At 33.3% G+C, this 13,467-nt stretch overlaps 2 protein-coding genes across 3 annotated transcripts; one reads left to right on the top strand and one right to left on the bottom strand.

Moving 5' to 3' along the window:
• The first annotated feature begins 1,441 nt into the window (after nt 1-1,441).
• LOC141689194 (fasciclin-like arabinogalactan protein 17) lies at nt 1,442-4,820 on the top strand. The gene is made up of 3 exons (XM_074493381.1): nt 1,442-2,884; nt 4,375-4,507; nt 4,600-4,820. Exons 1-2 carry the CDS (start codon nt 1,618-1,620, stop codon nt 4,446-4,448), a joined length of 1,341 nt encoding a protein of 446 aa, XP_074349482.1. The 5' UTR covers nt 1,442-1,617; the 3' UTR covers nt 4,449-4,507; nt 4,600-4,820.
• A 2,038-nt stretch (nt 4,821-6,858) lies between these two features.
• On the bottom strand, nt 6,859-10,155 carry LOC141690158 (uncharacterized). Of its 2 annotated transcripts, none has more exons than XM_074494819.1 (8): nt 9,968-10,155; nt 9,007-9,593; nt 8,854-8,912; nt 8,626-8,703; nt 8,431-8,512; nt 8,275-8,346; nt 8,049-8,156; nt 6,859-7,550 (listed from the first exon to the last, which is right to left on the bottom strand). In XM_074494819.1, the coding sequence occupies exons 2-8, from the start codon at nt 9,571-9,573 to the stop codon at nt 7,107-7,109; spliced, it is 1,410 nt and encodes a 469-aa protein (XP_074350920.1). In that variant the 5' UTR covers nt 9,574-9,593; nt 9,968-10,155; the 3' UTR covers nt 6,859-7,106. The 2 variants fall into 2 exon arrangements, with proteins under 2 accessions (XP_074350920.1, XP_074350919.1); XM_074494818.1 differs by having other exon boundaries at nt 9,007-9,586.
• Nucleotides 10,156-13,467: the final 3,312 nt, after the last annotated feature.

The following is a 13,467-nucleotide window of genomic DNA, read 5'->3' as shown; positions in this document are numbered from 1 at the left end:
TAAGAGGCAGGATTTGCACTGGAGGATTTCTGCTTTCTAGTATTAAATAGCTATCAAAGTAATTAATTCATAAGATATTGAATATAATTCTATTAAATTAATTATCACTGAATTTTGAATTACAACAAAAAAATAGTTACACGTTTTATTTAATCCTAAATTGGTAAAGAATTATAAATTAACAAAAATTTATACATTTATCTAAGTCAATATTCGATACATTCATGCCTGCAAATTGTTAATACACAAGCGAAAAAATAAATAATTTGCAAAGTTCTGAATTTTCTTTTAAAAAATTATTTTTCACTCGATACAGGCACACAAATTTGAACACTATATAAATTCAGATAAATAAATAAGAAAGCTAGTACAAAACAAATTTTCCAAATAAATGATTATACAAGTGTCTTCATGTATAATGCTACACAAGTTCTTTGTCAGACAGAGAATTTCAATCATTTTCCCAATTTTTTTTAAGAGATTAATTTTGAGTCATCGCACTCGTACCTTATACATTATTACTTGTCCATTTAGTATTTAAACATATTTCGGAGAGCTCTCTCAACTTCAATACAATTTGTGATGTGTGGGAATTAATGTCTAATTCAACACTAGATTTCAAAAAACTTGATAGTTTAGATATTTACCTATGTTTTGTCAGCATATTCTTTCAAAATTTTTCAAAAAATCAGAGTTTTTTTATATTATAATTCATGATCTGTAAAAAAATAAAATAATACTTTTAAATTTAAAAAATTTAAAAAATACTAATTTTATTTGGGATTTACCTATCTTTTGTAAATATTTGGAAAAGTATAAACCGATTAATTATCAAAATAATTAATAAATTTAAATAAATAATTTGTTTTACCTTTATTTAATTTTCAAAAATTATCGAAAAATTATTTTTAATTTAGACTTTTTCTAAATAATTATTTAAAAATAGGATTAATGATTAATTAATTTGAATAATCAATTATTTTGAATAATAATATGATTATTCTTTTTAATTAAATATTAACTGAACCATTTATCTGTTTTAAATGAAAAATGTTTGTATAATTTTACTTTTATAAGACATAATTTGTTTTTAGTACAATATGCTACTAATTGTATTGAGATTTTTTAGTTATATTTAAGATTGTATGGAATTAAGGAAAATCGTCGAAATTGTATTGAATCGGGTTACAAAAAAAGAACATTTTTTTATAAAAAAAATTATTACTTTTACTTATAAAAATATAATTTTTTTATAAAAATAATTTAAAACTTAAATAATTTTCAAAAAAACCCTTCAAAATTTATGTCAACGAACTTCCATTATTTTAAGATAAATTTACCTTAAAGATCACATCCTATTTACATCCCGTAACCGTTACCCAATTTTTCATACATTAACGTCAGGCATATATACATCTACACAACACCACAAGCAGGGACTAGTTTGTTGGACTCAATTTATTATTATTCACATGTCAAGTAGAGAGAGAAACTTACTACAAACCCCTCCATTTCTAGATAGAGAACCATAAAAAAAGCAGCAATAAAGTATATCAAAACACTAGTAATTGTTCTTCTCCATCTTCAACTCTTCATCTCTTCATCTCACTTTGCGCCATGGATTCTCAGATCTATGGCGCTTCTCTCTCTCTCCTTCTCTTTCTCTCCCATCTCTCTCTCACATTCTCTACATTTCCCACTCAAATCAACTCCAACTCGGTCCTTGTTGCTCTACTCGACTCGCGATACACTGAGTTGTCCGAGTTAGTTGAAAAGGCGCTTCTTTTACAAACCCTCGAAAAGGCCGTTACGAAGCATAATATCACGATATTTGCGCCGCGAAATGAGGCGTTGGAGCGGAATATTGACCCGGAGTTTAAACGGTTTTTACTTGAACCGAGAAATTTGAAGTCGTTACAGAAGCTTTTGTTGTTTCATATGGTGCCCAACCGAGTCAACTCGGTGCATTGGCCGGTTCAGCATAAGACGCTTTGTGAAGAGGAAGATACGCATTTGGATTTGAGTTTGGGATTGAAGAATGAGTTTTTTGTCGGTGAGGCTCAAGTGACCCGACCCGAAGATGTGACCCGACCCGATGGGGTTATTCATGGAATTGAGAGGCTTTTGATTCCGAGATCTGTGCAAGAGGATTTTAATGCTAGGAGAAGTTTGAGATCCATTTCCGCGGTTTTACCCGAAGGGGCTCCGGAAGTTGACCCGAGAACTAACCGGTTGAAGAAACCGGTTCCGGTTCCTGTTGGAGCTCCACCGGTTTTACCGATTTACGATGCGTTGGCGCCGGGACCTTCGATTGCTCCAGCGCCTGCTCCGGGACCTGGTGGAGCTAAGCATCATTTCGACGGCGAGAGTCAGGTAAAGGATTTTATTCAAACACTACTACATTATGGTGGTTATAATGAAATGGCGGATATTTTAGTCAATTTGACTTCGTTAGCTTCCGAAATGGGGAGATTAGTTTCGGAAGGGTATGTTTTAACTGTGTTGGCTCCGAATGATGAGGCGATGGCGAAATTGACTACTGATCAGTTGAGTGAGCCTGGTGCTCCGGAACAGATAATGTATTATCATTTGATACCGGAGTATCAGACAGAGGAGAGTATGTATAATTCTGTACGGAGATTTGGGAAGGTGAATTACGATACTCTGAGATTGCCTCATAAGGTTGTTGCTGAGGAGGCGGATGGGTCGGTTAAGTTTGGACAAGGGGAGGGTTCTGCATATTTGTTTGATCCGGATATCTATATTGATGGGAGGATTTCGGTTCAGGGGATTGATGGAGTTTTGTTTCCGGTTGTGGAGGAGACGAAACCGGCTAAGAAAGTTGTTCCTGCCGTGAGTAAAGTTGCTGCCATACCCAGAAGAGGTTTGTTTCTTTAGTTTGGAATTCTGTTTTCGTTTTACATAAATGTGGCTTGATTTTACATGCTAGAGTTTTAGTAAATAGTAATCTAACTGATATATTCGATGTGTAAATTATTAACGTGATGATTGATATGGATCGATTATGTGAATTAGTATGAGTTTTACAAACTGTGTGTTAATAAGTAGAATTAAGGTTCTGTTCCTGGTGGAAATTGAGGGAATTGCTCTTTTTAAGGAGTAGTTATTTGCGCGAAATCTTGTTATCCCGGTGAATTATGTGTACTGTAGGTGATGTTATTTACAAGCTATAGCTGGATTGCAGCAAATGTGATGTTGATTGATATTGGTAGTGGTGGTGATGGGTCAACTGAAATTATTTTAAGTTGTGCACAGTGCATATCATTCCTTCTTTTTGCTTTTAATATAAATTTGCAAAATGGACATTGGCTTTGGCTGGCTGTCTTATCTTTCTTTTGTATGCTTAATTTTTATCATTAATTTTTATGCTTATTCGTTTTATTTACCACAAGCCAATCAAGTCTTGCCTCATCGCAAATGTTGTTTTATGCTCTGGAAAACCACGCTTTATATGTGTTAGGTAGCATATTTTTCCATTAATCATTGTATTATAGTTCCTTTTACTTTTGACTTTGTGGTTTGTTATCCATAAGGATATATGGATTGGACCATTTCCATGCTGCTTAATGATGTGTAACATTGAATAAATGGCTTTGGTTAAGTCACAGTTAGGGATTGGCGAGGGTCCTGATAATTCTACTCTATTAAGTGTGCTAGTTAGAAGTTCTTTGCATATAGCCCATGCATTTTAGTTTTTCTAGGTTAAATATGGGCCAGATGGCTAATCCATTTAGTTCAGTTATGATCCATTTTTCCTCTCATGCATGTAAAATTAAACCCTAATAAACCGCCTATTTTTCCAGTGGCTTATTTTGCGATCTTTCTTCACAAGTCTTATCATATTTATCTTATTGCGTTTTATTTGAATTTGCTTGTTGACTTGTTGAATCTTTGTTCCACCGCTTGAAATTGCATTAGTTCATGGTATTTGTTCTCTTTACTTAATTAGTTTTTTTTTTATTTCTTAGACTGAAACTGAAAGAACATATAGAACATAGAGGTTTAATCCCCTTGAAATTTGGTACTTCACATTCTTTTACCTGAGTCTTAACAGTTCTCTGTTTCTGTGTTGTAAGCCAGTAGCGATTCTTAATTTCTTTTGATTGCTGAATATGATTGTGCAAAGTCTTTCTTTTGGTGTGTGCAATGTTTGTTTTATGTTTCCTCAGAATAGTAAATTATAGCACGCTGGTTCAACGCCTAGCGGCTCACTGACTTTTAAGCAGTTTTGTTTAATAAAATGATAATTGCCTGATCATACAGTATATTATATAAAATAGCAATCTTGTGAGTAATAATTTATTCCTGCCAAACTGTCTAACGTCAGTATTTTATTGTTTTTGCTAACGACAGGCAAGTTGATGGAAGTAACATGTAGTATGCTTGGGGTATTTGGACATGATTCTTATTTCAATAGCTGCCACTGAAAATTCACACTTACGGAAATTATAAAACAAGGAATAACCAAACACCGCAATGCAGTAAGGTAATTATATTCATCAGCATTCTAATGTTCATGTGTATGAAGTACACTACTGCCTCTGTTTGGCTTAGTGTTTCCTCTGAATGATATTGCAGTTTTTAGGATGATCCTGGTGCATGAGTAAAAAATAAAGGGAAAGGATTTGCTTGCATTGAAGTGAACCCTCAAAAGATATAAGTTTCTTTGGTTATAAATACTGTAATTACTCATCATTTTTTTGTTGTATTTATGTTTGTTTTTGTTTCTCTTTTTTGCCACTTCTTCTGTGTATGCACAAATATAAAAATCCTCGAAGAACATGTTTTGTTACTCTGTATCTGGCAGTTGTGTGTTCTTTCTAGTTTTTTTTTTTGGTTTTGTTTTTAACACTATTATATTTGTGCATCGATAGCCCGTGAGTCAAAATAACACTAGTTACACTATTCTTTATGTTCTTGGTGTTACCCTTATATTCTTGTGTTTGGAGACATGGAAATGGCCGGTGACCGCCTGCTTGGTCTTTTTTTAATATTGTATTTTTATTATTGTGTTGCTGGTGTAGTGTCTTTGGTAAATAAGAAGGCAGGTGGGTAGATGGTATCACTCAGAAGGCGCCACTTATATTTTAGCTTTGAAGAAAAGTAGGTAGATGCATATAGAGCAGTAGTAGTAGTGTATTGTTAAAGGTAAAAAAGAATATCAGTGTCACACATACTTGTTAATTCTAATTGAAGTAAAAAAGAGAAGATGAATTAGCTTTGAAGAAAGGGATGGAGGAATGGACTGTATTATTTCTAGTTTTTTTTACATGTTCTTTGTTGATGATTAGATGAATGATTGATGAACTTCAACAGCTGGGAGGGGATTGACTAGTGGACTTCAATATAAATTGTTGTGAAAAATAATAATGTTGTGGGGATCACAATCTGACGTTGAGCATATGTTCTTTCTCCAAACATATATCACTCCAAATGTAATGGGCCACTTTGAAGTGAAAAGGCTAATTAGTGCCAGGTAGATTGGGCCAGGCCTGCCCATATTAACATACGCACTTAGACAAGTCCTAGAATGGGCCTACCAACACTTTATTTTTTAATCTTCTTAACAGAACAGAATGTATAAAAACCGATACAAAAGCAATGCAAAAAGGATATACTACAAAAAGAGAAATAAGATATGATTAGTGATACAGTTAAAAGATGAAGCACGTGTGCAGTTGATGGAAGAAGAAGAAAGGTATAATTAGTCAGAAAGAAGTTTAAGAGCCGCTTTTGGTCACATTATTCAGCCTAGTGCAAATGTTTAAAAGCCTGCAAATTTGACTAACAACCGAGCACACTGAGACGCAACTGATAATGTTTTATTCTTTGATTTATTCACCCATGCTCCTTGCTACCTGCAATGTCGGTGCCTCCGATTACAATTCTTAATTTCTTCCGTTTGATAATGCAAGTAATCCTGCAATGCTCCTGAAAACAAGTTAACAGAGGGTGAAGTAATCCTTCCGTTTGATAATGCAAGTAGGTAACTAAGCCTACATGCCGGGCCATCCATGTTTTGCATAAACTTATAATCCAACAACCGATGTTTAGTCTCCTTTCTCCTTATTTTTGGGCTGAACATAATGATTATAAACTATCCAACCCTTATAAAGAAGTTAAGAACACGCTAATTGCCAAAACGTCAAGGGAGAAAGCTAGAACAATAAAAAGAGCATGCCGATGCTGTAAAGCAATATCAATTTGGCGTAGGTTTTAGATTTGAGATGAATATGTTACTACAAGGTAATATCCAGTTTCAATTTGGTTCTAAACACATTTTGGTATGGACGAAATAAATTACGTACTTGTTTCCTATACCCCAAATCTAATCCCAAAACTCTGTTTGGAATCAGAAAATTATATGTTGATGTAACAAGCCCTTTAAATCCCTTCTTCCTGTACCTACTGGTTGCAGTTTCAAATTTCAGGTCGTCTTCGTTTTCACTTTTTCCCATGATACAAGTTACAAATTAAAGTTTTGTTTAATGTGGTATCAGCACTTGAAGAAAATTATCGTGAGGATATTTTTGAATTAATCAACAAGTGTCCATGACATGTTCGAAATTTGAATCATACAAATCATGTCGCGCACTTTTTTTTTCTGGCACACAGCAAACACCAAGCGCACTTTTTTTTTCTGACACACAGCAAACACCAATCACCACGAGTCGAACTCTTGAACTCCCGCAAAGGGACAAGGGCTCAACCAGTGCACCAACCCTTTGTTGGCTCAGGTCATGCACTTTGCCACCTCTGCCTCGTAACAAGGTCACAAGTATTAAATTTTTCGCTCCTTGCTAAAAGAAAAAAAAGAAGAGGATGAAGCATATTCAATTAAGCCAACATCCACAAAATCTAGATTTATCGAAGCTAAAAACCAACAGTAATATATTATACAATGAAGCTTGCCACATTTCAAATCTTCCAAATTTGGACAAGAAAAAAAACATGATATACATAGAATATAAGATAGGAACTGGTAAATATTTTTCCAAAGAAACCACAAAACAATAAAGACCTGTTAACTACAATTTTTTAAGTGATCAAAATTATGTATTGAGAGTTGAGACTCTGGAAGCAAGCTAGGCGTGCAAAACCTCTGGACTGGCTGAATTCACAATCATTTCATTGTCTTGGGCAGGAGGATTGGCCGCATTTACAAGCAGTTCATCATCCTGGATAGATATATTCTTAGATTCACCATCTATTAAATCTTCAAGATCAGGGGGGTTCAAAGATTGGATTTTGCTTTCTTCCTTTGTATTTGCGCTGGCTTTCTCAACTTTACCTTCTGCTACTGTTGCCTTTTGTTTCATCTTTCCGTGCTCTCTTTCAGTTTTAGCAGAAACAGATTCCCGTGAGTGAACATTAGACAAGGATTTGCGAGTTGTTCTCTTTATTGACTTGTTATCTTCTCTGCTTAAACGAGGGCTAACGCCTGATCCCCCTTCCAAGGAGTTGCTCGCTACACCACCGGAGCTTTTCCTTCTTCCAAGCTTTGGAGATTTTGCACGTGTTGTTGGCATCTATTACAGAAGGGGACACCAAAAAGTAATGCTGTGTGAGAGTTTGAGACGAAGAGTAAGTGGATAGGAAAAGTAGATTCAAGAGAGAACGCTTACGAAAGTCAAGGAAGTAAATCTTGGACAAGAAAATTGGAATTCATAAAATCTTAATGATCATAATATTTGAAAATATTTATACAAGTACAAGGAATAATTATATTTATCTTAGAATCATCCCAAGAAAAACCCAACATATAATTTGTTTATACAAGCTGCAAGCATTAGGAACTTCAAAATTTATCTCAGAATCCAACAACGCAAAGTTCAATACTCTAACGTAAGTTTTTTTTTCTTTATGATGTATGCAGGTGATAGCTTAGGAATAAGGTCGCCCAATATCAACAGAAGATTTAACTGTTCATGAATGATTGATCACAACTACTTAATTTGCAAAGAGGCGGAAAGAAATATATATAATGATGGACAAGTAGCAATAGTATCAAGAGTGTGGCAGATCACCTTCTTTAACTCAACTTTAGGAGGAGGTTCTTTATAAAAACTTGGCATTGGTGCAGCTTTAAATTTCAAACTCTTCCTTAATGTCTTTATCTCCGCCTCTTGGCTTTCCTGCAATGAACCGGAAGCACCATGTGTAGCATTTAAACATAAACAATGCCACAAATAAAACAGTTAAAATTGTGCATTAGGAGCATGAACTTTGATAATTAAATGTTGGTCCAAGTACCTTCGATTTTTCTTGCATGTTGCTTTTTTCCTCTTCCTTTGCATGTATCTTCTCTTCTATCTTTGAAAAGAACTGGGAAAGAAAAAGGAAAGTAACTGATCTGTTTTATATGTCATTGAAAAAGGTAAATTAAATGCACCACTGGTTATAATCTACCTCTCTTCGCTTTTCTGCGCGTTCTTCCAGCCTAGAGGAAAATCCAAGACCACTGCTTCTGCTATGACCTGCAGCAACGTTCCTAACAATAATACAAGAAAACACAACATATCAGTGTGGTGGTAGTCAAAAGTACCATTGCCTGAAAACATGAGCCACAAGCTCTTGAGGTGAACATTAGAGAGAAAATAGTACGATGAGTTAGTAGAACGGCCATCTTCCTCAGTGGATGACACTGTCGCTTTATTAGATTTCTGAGGTTGATCAGCTGATCTGCATTTATGAACAGAAATAAACAACAATCAGCTATAAGTGCAAGTGTATAACAAATAGGATGCACTTTGCATCTGTCAGTTCATCAAAGTGCCAATGAGATACATAAAATCAAAGTTGACCGATATATGTAGTCATGATGCCACTTACGAGAAGCCTTCAGGTGGAGGGCATGTTCCAGTTCCATTTGTGGAAACAGGCTTTTGGGACTGACATGAAACAGCAAAACAGGCACATAATGACCGAAAATTTATTTTTCCTTAAATAGGAAATTTATAAAAGACCACAAATGTAAAATTATACCACAGACTGACGCACACTTGGCAAAGCTGCTGAAGTACTTTGCCGGATAGATGCTGAAACAGCAGTTTTTCCTACTCCCTTTGTGCTCACTCCAGTAGATGCTCGCCGAGAAACTGAAGCAGCTGTTCCATTTGCTACCCGGGCCTCACCTTTCAACCTACTTGCTCCAGAATGTTTGGCACTGGATTGTGTCGGGTAAGCATCCACACTTTTGCTTATAGCACTAGCACGAATTCCTTTAGCAGGAAAAGATCGACTCTGGGTCAGGCTTGGCTTTTCCTTACGAGTCATGGTAGCTGCTTTATTCAATGTAGGCCTCTTGGAAGTTTTGCTGTTTTTCGAATTAACCCCACTAGCCTCACCAAGATTCGACATTTTACTTTCTAAAACAGTCCCAGATGACAAATCAAGCCCTTCTACAGCATTTCTGACATTTTCAACATCTCCTTGAGCACACAGAACTTCTTCACCCTCCTCTTTCTTAATACCCAAAACCGAATCTCCTACAATAGCTTTATCTACAACAACACTCTCATCCACTAATTCGATCCCAGTTCCCGACTCCATTAAGTTCAAAATTCTAGTAACTCGAAAAAAGACAAAAACTTGATAATTCAGACTGAATCATATAAACATGTATACATAAAATTGAAGTCAGTTATAACTCTATACTAAAGAAACAATAGCATAACCCCATTCCACTATAATTTGTTACAAATCATCAAAAGAAAGGCTCTCATTCTAGTCAATAAAGGACCAACAAACAAAATATTTAAAAACATTAAAGAAAGATAACATCTTTAAATTAAAAAGGGTCATCAATGTTATTCCTTATCCTCCTAACATTTTCTTGGTAATCAAATGAAAATAAAGAAGAAAAATGGATCATAAAGTCAAATAATACTAAGAAAGATAAAATGAAAAGAAGATGCAAGAATGGAAACGAATGAAAAAGTGGTACCTTTAGTTGTAAAGTAGAAGAATTTGTAATCAGTGGATGGGGGGCTGAAGGGGCAAACAATTGTATACTTGAAAAAAGAAGTTAAAATGGTGTAAAGATTTGTGTGTTTGTAGGGTGTGGTGGTTCCAGAAAGAAGAAAGAAAATGAAGAAAGAGACAGACAGGGTTTTGAAACAATAAGATGGGAATGGGATCAGGAAGGATAATAGATGTAATGGTGGGGGGTAAATTTCAAAGTTGAAACACAAAAACAACTGCCCTCTTTTTAACCAACCCCACTCCTTTATAACTGCCCCCCCCCTCCCCTTTCTTTATTTTTCAACTTACAACCCCCAACCCCATTTTTTCATCTGTGCCGATTTTAATGGAACTTAAAAATCCCGGACTTTAATAAGACCGAATTTGATCTTTAATATGTTGGGTCAAATTTTAAAAAAAATATTTAGATCTTTGAGGCTGGTTGTATCATATTGGATCGAACTTTTTTTTAATTTAAATTAAATTGAGTTTTATTTAAAATTTGAAATGCAACATATGTTAGAATATCTCCAAGTAAATACATTTGTTAGCAATAAAACATACATGGCAGTAATAATTTCAAAAATACACATAATAATTAAAAAAACACAACTTTAAGGAATACACTTGTTATGTATATCTTTAAATGGCAATAAATAAGCACGTTATATTTGTTGATTGATTAAATTATAATCATATATATTCACTTTGCGTCATTTTTCTCTCAAAAAATAATGTATTCTTCAATTTTATTTCCCTCTAAATGAAGAATTCTCTCACTTTGACTCAAGGCATGTTATCCAAATATATACGGTATTCTTACTATATTTTTTCATAAATCACACAATAAAGTATATCGATAGTGTTATTAGTCACGAATATGTAAATATATTTGTGTGTTTTTATCGTAGGTAACCCGCAGCCGCTACCCTTCGGGTGCGCACCGGGTAAATCGCACGGGCTCACGCAATAGCCTGCAAACCATGTAAATCAAGGTAAATCGCATTTAAGCGAGAAGCTCTGACTCAGAAGACATAATCATAAATTTTGCTCCCGTGATATTTAAACATGTGATCAAGAGGATAGTTATCCTCTCTTTAACCAAGTAAGTCAACTCTTGCGGTTTACCAACTGAGCCAACCCTTATCAGGCCAAGCCCGGTCTTTTCACCGGGTCAGGCCAAGTTTTGTCTAAAAATATAGGGGTCGTCGAGACCCTAAGCCTGACCAGGACCGAACCGGACTTTTTCGGGTTGGCCTTTCATTGAATTTTGATAGAATCAGATTTGATCAGATTTTCGGACCCTAACTTGTTGCGCATATCTAATTTTAACAATTAAATTTGCCTCAAGTATTCACTAAAGTTTAACTATTAAAATTTTATTTTCTCGTAAAATAAAAAACAAAACCTTTTACTCCATGGTTGCACTTATATAATACTATCACCGTCCCCCTCATTTCTTTACAGTTATTTTCACATGCTTGATACGTATTTCAAGGCAACTATAAAGTATATTTCTGTAATTTATTTTTTAAAATTTTTTTTTTGTATAAAAGTTTGAACATTATAATTTTATTCAGAAGAAAATAAAATAAAAAAAATAATGCAACTATATTTAATAAGAGTATTAAAATACGTACCGAGTCTTTGTCCCCCAATATAAAGAATTGAGGGGGACGGAGGGAGTATATAATATGAGATCTCTTTGGGGATGGATTATCTCCGGCTTTACAGGGAGACTAGTTTACACAAGCCGTGTTTCGCAGCGGCCTTTTAAAAAAATATTTCATCTTTTTTTTTATATTTTTTATTTGATCTTGGTCATTCAGAAATTATGAATAATAAATAAATACAGTAGATCAAAAACTTTATAAACTCGTTATCTCGTTAATTATTTTTATTCCAATGAGCCGCTCTCTTATTATTCAAAAAAATTATCATAAAATTATATTATGCATTAGTCATTAATCGATGTAATATTTTTTTCTCTTTAACGATTTGAGAGTCACCATCTCACTGCCCTCGTCTTCTTATTTGCGTAAGTATATAATAATATGATGACATAATGATTTTAAAAAAAATTGAGAAAATATCTATCTATAAATACTTGTCCTTATAATATTTTGTAGGGTAAAAGATTAAAAGAAATTTTTTAGAAAAATATATTATTTCAAGTTGATATTAGAAACAAGATGAGAAAAGATATTTAAAAAGAAAATTATGAGAATATCAAGATAGTAGGTTGTTTTAAATAGGAAGGGAAAGTTTTAGGATAATGTTATGATGGTAAGTTGATTTCAAAAATTTTAATAGAAGATTTTGTAGAAACTTTAGCAGAATATTACGAATGTTGATAATATATTTAGAAGAATATATGGCAATAGTAGTTTTTGATATTTATTAACTCAAAAAATTGTGAACATCAAATTTGAAAAATAGGTTAAATGATATGTAAGTGAAAAGTAAAAATAGTTTAAAACTAAAGTTGATAAGAATATCAATTTTTAGTAAACTTATTTTTATTTGTAATTTTCTGATTATGATCATTAATTTTTATTACTTTTCTAAAAATTGACACAATCGCAATCCTATATTCATATATAAGAATGAACCACTGAAATTTAATATTTATGTAACTTAATTTAGAATTACAGCGGATGGACGATTTTGTAAATAAATATGTTAACCATATTCGGCATTTTTTTATTATCATATAAAAATCGAGGCACTTTCAAAAATGAAGGTGGGTAGACTCTTTATTATATTTTAAATTTAAACGGTTAGCTATAAAAAAATATAAATTTTATATTAGCGATAACATAAATTTTTTACTTACCTAATTCTAAAATAATGCGACTGAAAATATAAAAATCATAAGCAATACTTTTTTTAAAATATTTTTAAGACAAGTATTTAACTGTATTCAATTTTATCTTTCAATTTTTTTTATTTGTTTATCGTAGTTAACCCGTATCCGCTACATTTCGGGTGCGCAGTAGTTAAACCCTACGGACTCATGCAATAGCCTGCAAACCAATTGAATCAAGATAAACCGCATTTAAACTGCATTTAAGCGACCGACTCTAGCTCAGGATGCATAATTACAAATTCTCCTCTCGTGAATTTGAAACATATGACCAAGAGAATAGTTATCCCCTCTTTTACCAAGCCAACTATTACGGGCCAATTTTATCATTGTTATATAAGAATCGAGGCTTCATCGGAGTCTCTTTCTTATATTTAAAATTTTAACTCTAAAATTCATAAATTTTACATTAATGACAACTTAAACTTTTTACTCACATAATTAAAATAAATCATATTTTTTATCATTGAAAATTATTAATTTCATTGCAATGTTACGTATGTGCATATTTTACCCGTTTTAGTTTTGGCCTTTTTTTGATAAAGTTAAATGTGTATGAAATTTCACAAAAAAATGTGTTTCAATTTAAAAAAAATGATCTTTTGTTGTTTTAGATT

The sequence above is a fragment of the Apium graveolens genome, chromosome 10, assembly GCF_009905375.1.
Source record: "Apium graveolens cultivar Ventura chromosome 10, ASM990537v1, whole genome shotgun sequence".
NCBI lineage: Eukaryota > Viridiplantae > Streptophyta > Magnoliopsida > Apiales > Apiaceae > Apium > Apium graveolens.
The sequence above is the reverse complement of the archived record's forward strand: the minus strand, read 5'-3'. Positions and strand labels throughout refer to the sequence as shown.

Coding starts and splice junctions, on each gene's coding strand:
- LOC141689194 (XM_074493381.1), top strand. CDS start 1,618: ATGGATTCTCAGATCTATGGCGCTTCTCTCTCTCTCCTTCTCTTTCTC. Junction 2,885..4,374: donor TGCTGCCATACCCAGAAGAG/GTTTGTTTCTTT, acceptor TGCTAACGACAG/GCAAGTTGATGGAAGTAACA.
- LOC141690158 (XM_074494819.1), bottom strand. CDS start 9,573: ATGGAGTCGGGAACTGGGATCGAATTAGTGGATGAGAGTGTTGTTGTA. Junction 8,347..8,430: donor GCGCAGAAAAGCGAAGAGAG/GTAGATTATAAC, acceptor TTTCTTTCCCAG/TTCTTTTCAAAGATAGAAGA. Junction 8,157..8,274: donor ACATGCAAGAAAAATCGAAG/GTACTTGGACCA, acceptor GGTTCATTGCAG/GAAAGCCAAGAGGCGGAGAT.